We start from the raw sequence: 18,968 nt of genomic DNA on the forward strand, positions 1-18,968 counted from the left end.
CTGCCGCGTGAAAGTGGCTATGGGGCTGCAAACAGATTTGCACAGAAAATTTGTCATGTTTAGAAAGCTTATGCCAAGGGGCCAGGGGCGTAACTAAAGGCTATGGGGCCCTGATGCAAAACGTGAGCTGGGGCCTCCCCTCTATCTGTTTCTGTACCCGTACCCATACCTAAACCATGCTGCACAGAGACATAAGTTGAAGCTTCTGGGCCCCGATGCAAAACCTGTAACAGGGCCCCCAACTATAATGCTTTATTCATAGTACTGGGCTCCCTATATGGAGAAGAGAGGCATTATGGGCCCCCTAAGGCTCCTGGGCCTGGGTGCAACGACATCCCCTGCACCCTCTATAGTTACGCCCCTGCAAGGGGCTACATCATGCATGTAAATTAGCACAGTTTAGGTATCTGTACAGATATAGGGGAGGGGCCCAGCTGAACATTTGCACTCGGGCCCCTAAGCCTTTAGCTACGTCCCTGATTAGGAGCATACTTTGAGACATAGGGGGCAGTCTGTGTAACAGAAGGTGCCACGTGGAGCAGTCTGTAGAACAAGGTGGGCATGGGGTATAGTCCATATAACAGAGGAGATGCCATGGAGAACAGTCTGAGAGAGAAACCATGGAGAGCATCTCTAACAGAGTGGGCATGGGGAGCAGTCTGTGAGAAAGGGGCCATGGAGAGCAGTCTGTGTGACAGAGAAGAGCATTGGGAGCATGTGTGTAAGGGTGGATGTCTGTCCATTCTAGTATCAGCTTTCCTGTCACAGGAACACTAACATAGCCTGGCGGGCTGAGTAAAACACTGGATGCCAGTATGCAGCATTAACCCTTTCTCTGCCGTAAACCACCAGGGAAGTTACCATAAACCCATTAGCTACCCTAGCTAATTATACCAAATAATGTTGCACTCTTCAGCAATATCTATTTGCCACTGTTTTGGGTTTCTGAATTTGGAAGGCCCATCGCCCAGGTCTCTAACGTCTCTGCTCACTAGTTACAAAGGCTTAAGAGAGAATATTGCCTGAGGCGTTTGGTTGCAGCTTATTTCCCTCTTTTTTAAATAAACATTAAAACTCCACCAAGCCAAGTGAATGTTTATGGTGGAAGGCATGCCAAACAAGCTTTCGACCTGAAAGCTACATTGTGTCAAATGAATAACTGGCTTAAAACAAACAAATATTTACCCTTTTCAGCCCCGGCGATTCAGAGTTGCAGCACCGTGATTCTCTCCATCTTTGTTGACAGCAGATATAAGGTGACCACTGCCTACCAATCAGAGGCTGCAGCATCACTGCCCGCACTCCTGGCATCAGCGCTTACATACTGGGTGCCATGATACCAGGAGCTTGGAACAGTGATGCCGCAGTCTGACTGGCATGCAGCGGTCAGCTGACTAGTTCCATGCACACAGTCGTATTATGAGCAGGAGCCTTATTTTTAGTGCTGAGGATGGGACTTAGATCATGTCCTGTAAGTTCAGGTAAAGACAGGGATGTAACTATAGGGGATGCAGGCCATGTAGTTGCACCTGGGCCAAGGAGCCTTACCCATAAGGCCTTTCTTCTCCATATAGGGAGCCCAGTACTATGAATAAAGCATTTAGTTGGGGGCCCTGTTACAGGTTTTGCATTGGGGCCCAGGAGCTTCAAGTTACGTCTCTGGGTAAAGGCATTCCCACATTAATATGCCCTTGTGTATGAGCCTTAAGTAAGTGATGTGGAGCATGTCTTTCTGTCAGAGGCGTATATTTCAAGAAGAGTGCAATGAATGACAAAAAAAACAAACCAAGAAATATGTTGCCATTTTTATTGACTTTATTATTAAATTCTGATTTGTCTAATAAAAACATTCAGTTATCTCACATGCTTATCACCAAAATGTTTGGCACGATCATCATCATCATCAACATGAGATGTTAAATGAGGATTTCTACTTGCTACTTAATATAACGGGAGGTGTAGCTAGAGGCGATGCAGAGGGTACAGTCACACATGGGCCCTGGAGCTTGAGAGGGACCATGGAAGGGGACCAATGCTACAAATGACATGTGAGAATCGGAGAGCCCTGTTACAGATTGTGCACTGGGACACAGGAGCTTCCAGTTTCATATCAGTTTCATTTCATATCACATGTTTCAGTACATCGGCAGTTTGAGTAATAGCCAGAGTTCAATTTTTATGTTTCATGATTTTAGGAAATTGACTAAGCCCAGCATTTTCTGCACCAGACTTAGTACAATTTTTCCGGGCCCACCGTGCGCTGAACTCATGAAAAGGCGAACACCTCTTCATGTATTTGATGCATTCTCGGCAGCTCTTTGCACCTATTCAAAAATGTACGCCAGGTTCGACCTGGCGTATATTTTTGGTATAATAACTCCAGTTTCTTGTGTAAATTATGCATAAACCTTTTGGATCGGGGAAGCCACGCACCCTTTGACAAGCCCCACCCACTTTTTAAAAAAGTGTCAAGGTACAGAAAGGAGAAAAGTAAATAGTTGGAGAAAATACATGGTTGTACAAAAATCTGTGACTTTTTTAATATCAGAAACTGGTATAAACCCTTTCATAAATGTGCCCTATTGGCTTTTTTAAAAATTCTGTTATTATGACCATTTATGCAAAGGTGGCAACAGTAATTGCAGCCATGTTCCTTGTCACTTTCAAAGTAACTTCTCAGAAGCTGACAACAAATCTCTGCCTGTACAATGAGGTGACGCTTGCTGAGATGTTATTATAAAGATGAGGTGAAGACCTATGAATGTCCTAAAGGGCGGTTCCCCATTCTGTACCCCGTTCTGTAAGGCACAACAGAAAGCCACTCACAAATTGTGTTCCAGTGGAATCAACCAGTCCATGTACTACTGGGCCAGCCATTTACAGTATATGAATCAGCACATGTAAAACTACATTTCTCTTGCAGCAGAAACAACAGGGAAAATGTATATCCAATTGTAGCTTCCCCAGAAATGGATAGCACACCGGCAATCAGCTCCTTGCAGATACGGCCTTCTATGTAAAAGGCGTTGCTTATGGAGACAAATCTTTAGTGAACTTAAAAGGTATTCAGATTATGTGACATTATATCAAATTTTCACCTATCCACTGGATAGATTGGTGGGGGTCCAACCACAGGGAATCCCACCTATTGGTAGAAGGGGGTTTTGGTATCCACCCTGTTTGAATGGAGCTGTGGGTGTGCATGCACTATCACTCCATTCATCTCTATGGGACTGCTGGAGATACAGGAGTTCAAGCGCTTATCTCCATCAGTCTCATAGACGTGATTGGAGCAGCTGTGAGACTGCTCTATTTAAATGGGGTGGACACAGGACTCCTATTGATCTATCAGTTAAAAGGTTCCACCCTGCAGTGTCCTGAAACCACCAGCAAGTGAGTGTCAGTGGAGTGTTTTGTCCCCCTCCAGAGTGTGTGTGTCCAGGAGCGGAGTCATATAGATAACTTGACTGTAGGCCCGGTGTCATCTTGTGTCCATCTTTGTTCTTCCTGGACTGGTGTGTGAAATTCCCACAAAGAATTGTGAGTGTGTATCCAGATAATCTATCTGCAAGTAAAGTTCCAGTTGTTGACCTTCCCAGCAACTGAGTTTCTCAAGTTAACTGTGTGTGGGCTCTCTTATTTTTTCCCGTCGGATATCCTACGGACTAAGGATCGATGGCGTCACCCGTGACAAGATTCTTCCAGTCCACTACACTATTTCTTCAGGTAACCGCTGTCCTAGTGTTGCCTGGAAGAGGCCTGTCGGTGCCTTGGCCGAGTGTCACACGCGTCCCTCCGGGGAGGGCTTGGTAGTGCCACCGTGACATCCCTAACAACTACCATGCCATCTCCTCAGGGTGTGCCTTGTGCCTCGGTCGCTGCAACTTTACCAAATAAACTTTTATCACCTATCCAAAGATAGCTGTTAGGGACTGTTCACACAGGATGCTGTTACGCCACAGGACAGCCAAATCCACAGCTGTGGAATTTTACACCAAAATCTGCAGGCCTTTCTAATCAGAATTGCAGGCAGGTTTTGAGCTATTTTGAATTCTACATCAAAAACCCCAAATAGCCCAAGGTTTTGGTGTAGAATTTACAACAGCTTGCGATGCGTCGCGTGACCTCATCCGTTCCATATAAGAGATCCCTTAAAAGTATAATCTATGGGGATCTCACCACTGAGACCTCCACCAATCCCAAGAATGGAGATTCCATATCCCCTCTTTTTGTCACAGCGAAATCGTTGCACCCAACCGCAGTGATGTGGAGACTGAATGGAGCGTCGATCACACGTGCGCAGTGCCACTCCATTCATTTTAATGGGACTGATGGAAATAGCGGAGTACAAGCGCTCGGCTATGTCTGGGAGTCCCATTGAAGATGAACAGGGTGGTACCATGCATGTGCAATCACCGCTCAATTCAATCTCATCCTCACTGACGGTGGGTGCAGGAAGCCTGAAGTGAGGAGGAGAGGAGAACCACTGTTATGGGGATTGATGGGGTCGAAGTGGTGAGACCCCCTACTGATCAGACTTATTTTGGTACAGGCCCTTTAAGTTTGGGATTGCACACAGTCCATTTAATTTTCAGAGAGATAAAGACATGTTCATATTAATCCTGCATACACGAGCAGTTTATATCCCAATGTGGACTATTTTACCTTTCGTGCAATGAGAATGCCTCAGTGTGGTTATGCAAATAGGAAGATGGAACAATGCCTCTGCAGCGCCACCTATTGGAAGGCAACATTCTTTAAAGTCCATTTCAGACAAGCATTATAACAATGACTGGGAATTGTAAGGCAAGCCTGAACACCATACACAGACAGCTGTGCAGTAGGTTTCTGGCTTGACTAAAGAGCGCTATAGATATGGGTCAGAACTAGAGATGAGCGAACGTACTCGGTAAGGGCGATTTCGCAATCAAGCACCGCGATTTTCGAGTACTTTACTACTCGGGTGAAAAGTACTCGGGTGTGCTGTGGGGCGGGGGGTTGCAGAGGGGAGTGGGGGGTAGCAGCGGGGAACAGGGGGGAGCCCTCTCTCTCTCCATCTCCCCCCCACTCCCCGCTGCAACCCCCTGCTCACCCACAGCGCACCCGAGTACTTTTCACCCGAGTAGTGAAGTACTCGAAAATCGCGGTGCTCGATTGCGAAATCGCCCTTACCGAGTACGTTCGCTCATCTCTAGTCAGAACGGGTATTGCTTCTCTTTAAGGAGGACACCTAGAAAGTATGTGATGAGATTTATAAGGCCATCCATGCTCCTCTGGGAAATATGCAAATGGGATGATGGACAAAGATCTCTGCTGTGCCAGTCATAGTTATAAGGTTTATCTAAAAAGACTGACATTGACTTGCAGGAATGCTGCCTTCCAATAGGTGGTGCTGTAGAGGTATTGTTCCATCCTTCCATTTACATATTTCGCAGAGGAGCATGCATGGCCTTATAAGTCTCCTCGCTTACCTTCTATTTACTCTCCTCAAGCAGAAACTATACCCTTCCTCACCCTCAGTGCGGTTATATAACAAGATACAATCTGTCAGTAATTACCTGCCTACCACAACACTAAAGTATTATAATGGACTGTGAAATCATCCATTTTTTTTCATAAGAGACGTCTACTCTTACAGAACAGCGACAAATCTGTTCTGCGGGATATAGTTTTTTGCATGATTTTTAGTCTAGTGTTATAAATGGCTTACATTTGAAATGCAGTACAATGGCTTACATTCTCATAACACTGAATAGCCCATGTCCCCATGCTTTATGCAATCACTTTCGATGCTGTCCTGCTATTAAAGCATGAGGATTTTTCTTCAAAATGGCATCAGGGATCAGAACTAGAGTGGTTTCTGATATTTGGAATGTTTCATTTGAATCTCTCTACAAATACATATAGACCGCAGGGTGCTGAGTAACGTGCGCCTCATGTCTCATGCAGAACTAATCTCAGTACATCAGATCAATTGCTCCAGAACTTGTATCAAGCTCCTTTGATTTTGAGAAAGGAAAATCAAAACCAGCTAATCGAATTAGAAAAACGTTTGAAAAATGTACCAGAGTGCAAACCAGGACAATCCAAAATGAATTCTCAAAGTGTTCTGTCTGAGTCTTAAATAAAAAACCTCCTTCTTTGTAATTAGCTATCTTCTCTGACAGCTTATGCATCTTCACTTCAGAAGAGAAGAGGATTAGGACAAGACAGCCGCAGGAACCTATAATACAAGAACATATGCATCTATCAATGTGCAGTTGTGCTAGTGAAATATAAATATATATATATTTATTTATGGTATGCGGGGATGAAGGAAACTCCAGCCGCAGCTGTCACAGCTGTGGCAGAAGTCCCAGACATTCTATCCCATTGGTTTCAATGGGATCGGCACTGCTGCCAATCCCATTGAAAGCGGGATCGGCACTGCTGCCGATCCCATTGAAAGCAATGCTTTCTGCCAAGCCCCGCAGAATGATTATCGGGGAAGGGCTTGAAATATAAGCCCTTCCCCGATAATCAGCAAAAAGTGGTGGTAAAAAAAAAAAATATTACTCACCTCTCCGGTGCTCCGACCCGTCCTCCTGCTGGCTCCCCGGCACTGCTATTAAGCTCTTTCAGCAGTCGGGGATTTAAAAATCCCCGCCTCCTGAAAGGGCTGTGCAGATTGACTGAGGGCTCAGCCAATAGCAGCTAGTGCTTAGCTATTGGCTGAGCGCTCAGCCAATTACACATAGCCCTTAGCTATTCATTCATGTATTTTTTCAATATTTAAAAAATTTTTTTACCACTTATATTTCAAGCCCTTCCTCGATAATCATTCTGCGGGGCTTGGCAGAAAGCATTGCTTTCAATGGGATCGGCAGCAGTGCCGATCCCATTGAAAGCAATGGAATAGAATGCTGCGGACTTCTGCCACAGCTGTCACAGCTGTGGCAGAGGATTCCTTCATCCCCGCGGTCCCCGCGGGGATGAAGGAAACTCCTGCCACAGCTGACACAGCTGTGACAGCTGTGGCAGAAGTCCGTGGCATTCACCCTATGTTTTCAATGGGGCTAGCGCTGCTGTTGCTGGCCCCATTGAAACCACTAGCGACATGCCGGTTCTATACCGGCGTCTTTCTTGCGCTGCGAGGCAAGAATTTTCTCGTGCTCTCGCAGTGCAAGAGAGAAAATATCGCAGGTGAGTGTCCACCTTAGGGCGTCTACCCACTTGCGTTGCCGATTTTCGCTGCATTTTTTGCAGCCCTCCATTGACAATCATGGGTGCATTAAGAGAAAAATAAGGAGACATATGCAACTGACAGTTCCTATGTGAAAAACGCCACAAAACGGAAAAAAAAACCCAGATGGACAAGAACACATTCTATACTAATTGCTCTTGAGAAAAAACGCAAAACATCACAGGAAAAAAAATCGCAAGTGGGTAGGCACCCTTAAAAGGTATTTTGCCTTTTCTACATGTTGCAGACAATTAGTGTGTGTACTTTTTGTAAGAGACCTTACACACAAGCGGAATTATTCTGCACCAAAATCCCCAGGGCTAAGGGCTCATGTCCACGGGCAAAAGAAGAATTAAAATCCGCAGCACCCCATAGGGATGCATTGACCACCCACGGGGTAGATAAATACCCACGGATGGTCAATAAAAGTGATTTTTAAAAAAATGGAGCATGAAAAAATCTGGACCATGCTCCATTTTTGTGCGGGTCTCCCGCGGGGACGGCTCCCGCGGGCTTCTATTGAAGCCTATGGAAGCCGTCCGGATCCACAGGAGACCTAAAATAGGAATGTAAAAGAATTTACCCATCCGGAGTGGACCGGGAAGGTCTTCTCTTCCTCACGGCCGGATCTTTCTTGCTTCGGCTCGGCGGATGTGCCCGGCGCATGCGCGCGGCCCCTGTCGGCGACGTGCCGGCGACGTGCCGCCGTTGTGAAGAGTTCATCCGCCGGCCGAAAAAGAAGATCCGGCCGTGAGGAAGAGAAGACTTTCCCCGCCCGCTCCGGATGGGTAAATTCTTTTAATTCCTATTTTCAGCGCCCATGTCCGCGGGGCAGGAGGGACCCGCTGCAGATTCTCCCTGGAGAATCCGTAGCGGGCCTGATTTTCCCCGTGGACATGAGGCCTAACTGCGGATTTCGATGTGGAATTGCAGGCATGAGGGATAACTAGCTGATTGATGGGGGGGGTCTGACTATTGGGTCTACACTCCCAATCACTTCTGCACCACAAGTGATATCACTCGGAATGAAGTCCTGGCCGCACATGCCAATTGCCACTTAATTAATTTCAATTGAAAATAGAAGACTATTTCAGTCAGCCCCACTTAAATAAATGGAGCAGTACCACGTAGGTGCGGCCCACTCTCTATTCACTACAGTTGGGGCAGCAATACTGCTGTGACCAGAAGCTGGGCAAATGGGACACCTGTTCTCATGATTAATGGAGAACCCAGTAGTTGGAGCCCCACCTATCGGCTACCTATCCCCTATTCTTTGGATTAGTGAAAACCCCCAAAAAACGCCCCCTTACCGGAATACTGCTCTAACATGGTAATTGCACTTTAATTGACCTCCAGGTTGTACTGTAGGATGTTATAGGCAGGCACATGTATTTTAGTTTTGGAGTTCCTCAAGTACAAACATGATAAGTAAAAGGTAAGTACAAATAACAGAAGTAAGTGTGCATTAGGGCTCGTTCTGACAAGCATGTTTTTAGCTCTGCTAAGCAGAATTTAGAACACACTTCTATAGGAACCAATAAGTTCCTATAGAAGCGCTCACATGGACAATTGTTAGACACGCAGAATCAGCGCATCTAACAAAGATAGGACATGTGAGTGCAAACTCGCATGTTGGCTCCAAAGTGCGTGCAAAGATAGGACATATCCTATCTTTGCTGCATGTTTTCGATGGACTCCTATGGGAGCCTTGAAAGCACGCACCTCGCGCCTCGGATCGTGTGAACGGGCGACTTCACGGAGCTTGAAAACGCTCGTTCACGCGATCTTTTCAGGACCGTAGCAGCGCTGTTTTCTCACTGCTTAGCAGCGCAAAAACAGAGTTCGTCTGAATGAGGCCTTAGCAATATTTGCAATATTTGTATTTTATGTAATGTGAATAATTTAGCTTGTCAGTAAATATATGTTCACAGTCTTACCCTCTAGCATGAGAAAATTGTCTGTATAAAAAGCAAATTAACTCCATATAAATCTGAGTTACTGTAGGCACACCACTTGCAAAGTGAAGAATTAGTCCCCTAGGAGGTGTCCTCACCCAACCATAACCCTGAATTCTGCTGAAGCATAGTAGGATTATATGTCTGCTGTATAATCACTTACATGAGATGAAGCACCAGAGGTATAGTCCCACTGGACCATGTAGAGTTTCATATGGTTTTCCGAAGGCATTGAACATGAAGAAGCTGGTCCCCACCAGAGCAAAGACAATGAGCGCGGTGGTGAATATAACCACACTGACATGCATGCTGGCAGGAATAACATTCAGCAAGTCTGGAAAAACTAAAGAAAACAAATGTGAGGTGTTTTTTTGGAAAGACAAGTTTATTTTCAGTGAGTAGTCCAGTTGTAAACTTTTGATCCTTAGGATAGGCCATCAATAGTAGATCGGCGGGGGTTCCAGCACCCAGCATCCTAGTCAGTCAGCTGTAAGCATGGCTAGTGTGCTCATGCACTGAGCTAATTTCTGCAGGAAGCAGATGGCTCCATTCTCACTGCATTTGCAAGACTTCATATTACAGGTAAAGTTCCTCATTTACTTAAATGGGGACTTGGACTGTAATATCAAGCCTGGTCACTATAGCGAGAATGGAACTGTCTGCTTCCTGCTGAAATCAACTCAATGCACAGGCTCACTGACCCACCAAATAGCTGATCAGTAGGAGCTTGGGGCAGCAGACTCCCATCGATATACTGTTGATGACCTATCTTTCAGATAGGTCATCAATAGTAGTTTACAACTGGGCATCCACTTGTACCCCTTAATAACTGCCCATACACCATTTTGTTTGCTCAAACAACGGGGACTGGAGACACCTCTGATCCCCTCTGTCACCCATGAGATCCCCACAATGCAATCACGGGCTTCGAATGGGTTGCTATGGCAACTGGAGACTTAAATATGGCCTCCGGGACTGCAATGTATAGTGGCCTTTGAGGCTCAGCCTCTGGCTGAGCTTGATAGGCTTTATAATACACTAAAATGCTGAAATATAGCAGTGTATTATAAGGATGATGAAAGCTGCTGATATTCAAGTCCCCTAGTGGGACAAAAAATGAAAACATAAATAAGTATATTAAAAAAGTTAAAAAATTCACAATAAAAAGAATTGAAACCCCACCTTTCCCTCTTTACTTTGTGATTTTTTTTATTTTATGTTTTTTTACAAATCTGGTATCGCCACATTCGTAATGAGCCACAGAAAAAAGTTAGCATATTATTCAACCCCCACGGTGCACACCATGAAAAAAAGTACAAAAAAATCATAGCAAAAATAGCAAAATTTGCCTATCTTGTCTTACAAAAAGTGGAATAGAAGGCAAGCAAAATGTGGTATGGATCAACAAAAATGGTACCATTAAAGTACCACTCATTCAACAACAGCTAGAAAAAAAACCCTCACACAATACTGTTGACAAAAAAAAGAAAGAAATGTTAGGGGTCTTTGAATGCAGTGATAAAAAAAAAAAATTTAAAGTGTGAAAGAAAAAAAAACAACTATGTGAATTTGGTTTCGACATAATCGCACTGGCCTGCAGAATTACTTTAACATATTTATACTACTTAACCTATGATGTCATTGGAAAATTTTAAAAGTTACGGCTCTAGTAATACGACTATGAAAAAAGCTGGAAAATTAGTTGATCATTGGGGTGCAAACAGGCTTCGTCACTAAGGGGTTAATTGGATGTTATTACTTCTGTATAGGTTGAGATTATACATATATCTTGAAGAAATTAGGATAAGAAATGCAATTATAGCTGTCAGTCCAGTGATATCCCCAAGAACAGGGGCGTAACTATAGAGGATGCAGGGGATGCGGTTGCACCCGGGCCCAGGAGCCTTAGGGGGCCCATAAGGCCTCTCTTATCCATATAGGGAGCCCAGTACAATGAATAAAGCATTATAGTTGGGGGCCCTATAACAAGTTTTGCATCGGGGCCTGGGAGCTTCAAGTTACGCCTCTGCCTAAGAACATACCTTAACTTCACACTGGCAAGCTGTGAATCACACCCCCAAATCGCGCTCCCCACGTGTGATTTCCCCATGGATGCAAGGCTTTTTAATGTCAAAACAGCCTCGCATCACTTTGGGGATGTAGCAAAGCTGCAGCGGAGGATCGTAGAGTTTCTTCAATTGTTTTTAATGGGAGACCTGGCATCGCAATGCATGCACTTAGCACATGGTGCTATGCTGACAGCCGCAGTGAAGGATCGCTACATCCCCAAAGTGATGCGAAGAGTTTATATGGTGGGGAGTGCGATATGGGAGCAGGATTCACGTCCCCATATCGCGCTCGCCTGTGTCAAATTAGCCTCACAGTAGGATCAATTGAAATAAGGCCATGCAAGTATAATTTTAAAGAAATGTATCAGAGTAAACATGAATTTTGGCCAGTTTTCCACAAGCGTATGATAACACGTAATACCGACCTGTAATATAGGTATATTACAGATAAAATTACATCCATACTGCGTCAGTATTTCATCTGTGTTTGCCTCCATATTTGCTTTCATCGGTTTTATTTTCTACTAGGCAAACTTGGATCCACTTTTTGCCCAATAGAAAATAATATCAGTCAATGAAAGTACAGATCAAACCCTGATGAAGTACGAATGCATCCGTATTTTAATCGCTTTCCATGGACTTTAATGGGCATAGATTTAATAAAAATTGGCTGTGAAATATGTGGCCATGTAAACAGATTTGTGGACTTTCATCAGCTCTGTATAACAGTCCATAAAACACATATGGATTAAAAGGATGCTCATCTGAAAGTGGACTTTAAAAAAAATAGGTATGTCCAATCGGGGCTCCACTTTGCTTCTCCCTGCTTGGCTCAGCTTGATTGACAGGTCTCTCCCTACTTCTGTATAGGTAAAGAACTGTCATCAAGCCAAGTGAAGTTATTGGAAGCACAGTGCTATCACTATTGTGTATTATGCTGTCACAAGTCTTTATATGGTTCACAGTGCCCACATTGTTTATGTCGGGCGCTCGGCTGAAATATTCATTATTTGGCGCAGTCTGCTGACACTAGCTATGTATAAGACTTTTTGGGAGGCCCTCTGCGGGCATTGTTTATTGGGTCAGTCTGATTGCATTGCCATTGGAAACACTTTGGCTTTCCTTTGGGGGACATGGCCCGTAGAATTGGGCAGGGTTTACATAGGAAAAACCCTATGTTTCAAATCTTAGGCTGTGTTCACACCACTGTTTGGAGCTTCTTTTGCCTTTTTGGTATTTTGGACAACAAGAATAGTGCAGTCCACATCGCTATTGCCAGACATATAGCTGTAGCAGAATCACCGGGCAGGTTCAGCAATACTGTAACATATTCTGGTGCTGCTGGATTTAAAAATGGTCATTAATTTGACTTTCTGTGCTGCAGCACTATCAGTAAGTGTTATTAATGTACTCGAAATCCATTTTACAGACACACTGATAAATCTGCTCTACTATGTTGCTATTTATATGTTACACTAACAGATAATTGCGTTTCTCCCTTTTACTGTGAGCCGCAGTCCGCCGCTTGGTGGAAGATTGCAAATTGGATTTCCTTATTTATGTGGCCCAATGTGACATTTTGTTGGCAGTTCAGCAAAGGCATCATTAAAATTTTACATGGGACGCCAATACTCCACTAGGGGAAAAAAGGCAGTAGAGAAAATAATGAATAATTGTCTTATTTGTGTGGATGTCAATGACCTTTGTGAAAATAAACTGATGACCCAGAAATTGATGGGAATTAGCAGGGGTAGCTGAGACAGATGGGTTTTCCCACAACAATCAAGCTTACAGGACAAGCAAATTCCTCCACAATTAAGGGAGAGATTGGTTAGCAGCGAAAAACGTAACGCCTCGCCTCTCTGGAAGTGTGCAGTGTAATGTGCACTGTATGCCCTGCTATGTGTAAATGCAGAACTAATTCATTTATACAGCAAAACCTACATATACAGTAACATCTGGACTATTCATAAGAGTATGTAGAACAATAGTGTATATCGCTCATCTGGTAAAAAGACGTTCGACAAATAGTTAATAGTGTAAGAGTATCTCTACAACAAGTGAACTGTCCATGAAATATAAAGTGACTCACCACCGCTTACAAACAAGGAGAGATCCCGATCCAGGCAACGTGATATATATTCCCATTACTCTTTTTAAAAAGACAGAATTTCCAGATCTTAGGCCCAATGTCCACGGGCGGATCTGATTTGCGGAAGATCCGCAAATCGAGCCGCCTATAGGGATACATGGGTGTTCATAAGTGAAATAAAGCATGCAGATTTCATTTGCGGACCCTTTGGCCTGGAAAAAAAAAAATCGCAGCCTGCTCCATTTCACTGTGGAGTCAATGGAAGCCTTCCGATCCGCTGCCCTTCTGCAATTGAATTGCGGCTAAAATTGGGCTAAAAAAGTTTCACATGGAATCAGGCAATGGCAGTCCTGTATTGGTATCTAACTCCTGCTAGTCCTACCCTGTCATCCGTTCTTTTTGGAATGTGATTTTTGATCTTGTTTATACTGTATCATGTCATTTTGTGGCCCGGACCCCGCATTGTTTCTTTGTTTTTTTGCATCTCGTCTGGCAATTGCCAAAAAATGGAAATCCTCAGATGCACCTTCTTTGAACGAAGTTATTAATTCCATTAATCTTGTGTATCATTTAAAGGAACTATATTCTTATAGAAATGTTACGAAAACCTTTTCATTTTATTCCCGAATGTACACATTACCTACACTGTTCTTTTTTCAGAGATGCCTTGCCGGGGCCAGGCCTGTATACTATGGGAGACAATATGGTCTCTTTCGATCTGTTCAATCCCTGCATCTTTGTGCTTCTTTTTCCTTTATATGGTACTGAGTAGAGATGAGCGAGCGTACTCGCGAAGGCAAATTACTGGAACGAGTATTGCCATTTTCAAGTACATACCCACTCGTGCCAAAAGATTCAGGGGCCGGCGGGGGTGAGTTGCAGGAGTGAGCATGGGGGAGCGGGAGGGAGGGAGAGAGATATTCCCCCCCGTTCCTCCCCGCTCTCCCACGCCGCCCCCCAAATCTTTTTGGCACAAGCGGGCATGTACTCGAAAATGGCAATACTCGCTCGAGTAATTTGCCTTAGCGAGTACGCTCGCTCATCTCTAGTACTGGTAATGGTGGACACTTTACTCCTATTATTATTTTTAACATTTACCCCCTATCCTTTTGTACACTCATGCAATAATTTTAAATGTACACACTCTCTTTAGCACCCATTCTTCCCATATTAGGATATGTCTACCAAGCCTTTGTTTTAGTTTTGGGCTGTTACTATTCAAGTTTGTTTGTTCTGCTAGTTATTTCAAAATAATTTCAATGAAGCGATTTATTTAAAAAAATTAAATAAAATTAATATAGGAGATATGGTGTTTGACTATATTTAGGGGGTCTTGCCTAGGGTCTGAATTAAGTTAGGGGTTTGAGTATAGGAGGTCTGTGCTCTGAATATACAGTGTATGTATAGATATATGTAACAGAGGCCCTGTGGATGCACTTCCATGATCCCCACAGCAGAGACAAAATTAAAAAGATTCAATTTTTCTCCCGTTAATCTCAATGGAGTTTTAAAAAACAGACAGCAAAAGGAAAACTCTCAGTTTGCTTCAATTTCTTTTGGTTTCCGTACTTTAAACCGAACAAATAGCTCAGTCTGCAGTGCAATTTGTTCCATTTAAAAACAGAAACCAAATAGAATAGAGGCAAACTAAAAACTTTCCATTTGCTTTCCCTTTCCGGTTTTTGAGACCCTATTGAGATGAATGGGGTAAAAAAAAGATCAGTTTAATTCTGTATTAATTCCGTCTTTCTGCTTCAAAAACGGAACAGAGAGATGGAAAGTCTCAACGGAGGCAAAAGCTAGTGTGAATGAGCCCTACTAACTTCTAAGTGCACGCTGCATGGTATAGGAGTTTCATTAATAGTCATCACATTACACGAAACTAAGCCCTCATATATAGTTAGCCAGCATTGCATAGCTTCTGAAACTTGCCGATACTTAAATAATAACGGCTAAAGGAAAGCACCACAAAATGGATATGTATCCCACAGTATATATTCTGAAACTATTAGCCCTTTCCAATCCACTGTCTGATGTCTGAAGACATTATGATTTAAGGCTGTATAGCTCCGATGTTGGAAGACGTCCATCAGGGTTCTCTTACTCTATATTGCCAGCCTCTCTGCTGTTAGAGCCTATCCAACATGTCACCTCATGCAGTACTGGCCCTAGCCAGCATATAGCGCCGTTGTATAATGGCAGAAAAAGAGTAAGCCCCCTAGGAAAACCAGGATACAACTTGGATTGGAAAGGGTTAGTAGTGACCACCAATAATATAAAGTTAGAAGAACAGATCCTGCACTTGACATTCAGGAGAGAGAATAGTTCCCTGCAAAGGTCAATGACCAATTTAGCAGCAAATCTTGCAATTCCTATTTCAATCTTTAGCCTACAGTAAGTGACTGCCTTTAGACTGCCTTCTCACATGGCAGGATCGTGGTGAGCATTCCACAATGAGATACCTGCAGCAATTCCACAGTGGATTTGGCCACATTTTCACTTGCGGAATTGAACCCTTGTATTTCAAGGCTTCAATTCCACACCATAAATAGGCATGCTAGGGATTCGTTTCAGAAAATATCTGCACCATGTGAGGGAGATTTTTTAAATCCCCACCACATGGCTTGTATTGTAAGCACTGTGGAGGTTGCAGAAAGAGTGCAGCTCACTGTGCTATGCCCTATCATAACTTAGAGTCAGGAACGATCTTTTTTGCTTAAATGGGGAAAATTGGCTTATACCTCATTGGGGGTTTTTTTTTGCCTTCCTCTGGATCAACACTGGGGTGAGGGGAAGGTAACCGGCTGAACTGGATGGACATTTTTTTTTTTTTTTGGCCTTTTGTTACTTTGTATGTTACTGTCTTTTTTCGCACTGCTGTATATGATTTAGATGAGAGACAGAATATTCTGTGGATGTTGTAGGATATTGCTGATTTTGATGCAGAATTGCTGGCAGAATTCTATTTTCAATTCTAGATCAAAATCCACACGCTATATGTATGCAGATTTTGGTACAGATTTTCAAGCCGCACAAGACATTCCACAGCATCCTGCGGATATTCCATCCCATGTAAAAGTGACCTTATGGAAGAAAAATGTATAACCACATTTGTGAAACTCCGGTGAATGTAGTGTGTCTCAGAAATCTTCTCCTTAAGCTTTATTCACACATGCGTATATACGCGACTATGTAGTCACGTTTTCACGCCCAGCTGATATTTGCGACCATCTAAGGCATGGGTTTCCAATGCATTCGTTCACACGGGCAGATTTATGGCGCATAAAAAGACTCGCACGGTAAAAAATAGAACACACGCGACCGAAATCTGCGCCTACTATTATACGCTGGGTAAAAAGATAGTTCTGGTTCTATCTTTCAACCGATATATGCCGGCCGCTCTCATAGACTCCTATAGAAGCTGGAAAAAAAGGGAGGGGGAGGCAGTTTAGCAGCATCCAATGCTGGGAAAAGCTTACAGGTGCCTCTATTTAGGCATTTGAAGTCATTCTAAATATTCATGCCGAGCGAGGGATTTCTGGGCTGCAATGTATTTTTTCAGTAAAACGTCGCACCCAGCCACGTGGACGAGAAAACGCTAATTATTTCTGGGCGTCATTACGGAAAAACGTCTATTCATGCGATTTAACGGTGCGCCCAAGTGAATATAAAAACGTAGATGCTCGTGTGTAGGAGCCCTTAGGTTGTACAAGTATGATATGGGTCAGTGAAAATCGAATCTATATTGCATTCGTAAGACTGCGACTTTCATGCTTCTGTGATGCAATTCGTGTTAATGTGCGATTCGCAGTACATGCGTTTTTCATGAAAAAAAATGCATGTATCTTTAACAGTTAGAATGGAAAAAATGCATTGCACTGGCATGCAGAAACCCAGTTACATGCGATTGCAATGCCTTTTTTTTTTTTTTTTCGGCTTCCATAAGAAATAATAAACAATTCTCACTGTGGAATTGCCAAAAAAAGGACATGCTGCGATTTTTTTTTTAGTACGACGGAGAAATTGCTCATGTAAATTGACCCATTAAAAATAATGGGTTCTATTCACGTGTGGGTTCTTTTGCGACGCACAGAACTCGCCCACGTAAATATAACCTGAATCTTAGAGAAAAATAGGGCAACTACGGTAGAGTGCTACAGGTTCAGCAATCATTAACATGACTGATGCTTTATAGTAACTCCATTTCTAGCGTTGTAGTACAGTACATTTTAAATGTCAAGCTAACGTTTGCTCCATCTTTAGTTGTGAAAGCACAGGTCCTCTTAAATGGCAGAAAATCGGACGGCCACAGCAAACGTTTTTCTTTGCAGATCGAATTGTGAAAACTAATATAGACTGTTTCCCTGGTTCCGAAAATAATAAAACATTATGGATTGTGCCTCACGGCCCATGTAACACATAAGTGTGAATTGCAATCACAATGATGCAACTTTACATGTTTCCTATAGCTGAAAAGTCTCAAGTGACCACGTGTCAATCGCAAATTCACCGTTTTTTGAAAATTTGCGACATTCTCACAGTCACATCATTTTTTTCCTGAAGTCGCATTGTGACTGCACTTTTCCCATCATTCCTATCCAACTTTTTGTTACTGTGCAGCCCAAACCTAAATAACATGTACAGCCCTATAATAAAGCATGTAATATCAAAAGATGCCACAACTTTACATGCATCAATGCATTTGACACAAACATAAATTCACATACTAGTTACAATTTGTAGATTTGGGGTACTGCATAGGGAGTGAACTGGAATTACTGTAAATTACCACTATTCTCCACAGCTGTGGATCCTGAATTCAACATTTGGGGGTGAAATCTAACAAAATGTTGAGCAGTGCTCATTTTCTGTTTTCTGTATACACTGCCCAATACTTACAAATAAAGAATAAAACAAAGATACCGCACCAAGGGTACTTACATGAAAATGTAGTAGGTCTCCCACCAAGTCCACACTGCTTCACTCTCTGTCCATAGAACAGACCATACTGGATCTCCCCAATAAACTTTTGCAGTTCATCTCCTGTAGCATTGACTAAGAGGGCTCCAGTCTTACACAATACTGTTCCTCTTACCCATAGCTGAATGCCTAATGCTGCTGCAATTGCAAGGGCACAGGCGAAGCTTAGTGTACCAGCCAGACAAAAGAGAACTTTCTTCTGCAGTTTAGGCATGACTGCACTAAAAGTCTAGTTATTGTAGATGCAATTAGCACTGGAGTGCATAGAGGAGACTTGAGTTCATCCAAGATGCAAGCAAGTCATAGGTCACTGACTGCAGAAAGCAGAATAGTCTCAGTGGTCAACAGGATCTATCTGTAACCATCACAATACAAGAGCAAGCAGAAAGAACAAAGTGCTATTCCTTATTTCTTCCCTTTGACTTCACTCGGGCAGCAGATGGAACCGCTGTGTAACCTGATAGATGCTTCCTCTCTAAGTAAATGCATTCTGCCTGACTGGCGCAGATGAAATTCCAGAAACGGGCAACATTCCCATTTTAATTCACTGTGTATTAGAAAATGCACAAATCATCCTGTAATGTCCCAGGAGATCCATAGATCCTTATGAAAAGGTTGCTTTAAATCTCATGTCATGTTTACAATAACCT

General features: G+C 43.2%; 1 protein-coding gene across 1 annotated transcript; it reads right to left on the reverse strand.

Annotated features, from left to right (window-relative positions):
• Window positions 1-5,957: 5,957 nt before the first annotated feature.
• On the reverse strand, window positions 5,958-18,532 carry CLRN1 (clarin 1). The gene is made up of 3 exons (XM_066589686.1): window positions 18,280-18,532; window positions 9,341-9,520; window positions 5,958-6,223 (listed from the first exon to the last, which is right to left on the reverse strand). Exons 1-3 carry the CDS (start codon window positions 18,530-18,532, stop codon window positions 5,958-5,960), a joined length of 699 nt encoding a protein of 232 aa, XP_066445783.1.
• Between the last annotated feature and the right edge of the window lie 436 nt (window positions 18,533-18,968).

This window comes from Eleutherodactylus coqui, chromosome 1, assembly GCF_035609145.1.
Source record: "Eleutherodactylus coqui strain aEleCoq1 chromosome 1, aEleCoq1.hap1, whole genome shotgun sequence".
Taxonomy (NCBI): Eukaryota; Metazoa; Chordata; class Amphibia; order Anura; family Eleutherodactylidae; genus Eleutherodactylus; species Eleutherodactylus coqui.

What these genes read in the sequence shown, in the direction of transcription:
- CLRN1 (XM_066589686.1), bottom strand. Translation starts at nt 18,532, where the DNA reads ATGCCTAAACTGCAGAAGAAAGTTCTCTTTTGTCTGGCTGGTACACTA. An exon ending in GAGACCTACTACATTTTCAT is followed by an intron (nt 9,521 to 18,279) that starts GTAAGTACCCTT and finishes TGTTTTCTTTAG; the next exon opens with TTTTTCCAGACTTGCTGAAT. An exon ending in CCTCTGGTGCTTCATCTCAT is followed by an intron (nt 6,224 to 9,340) that starts GTAAGTGATTAT and finishes CTTGTATTATAG; the next exon opens with GTTCCTGCGGCTGTCTTGTC.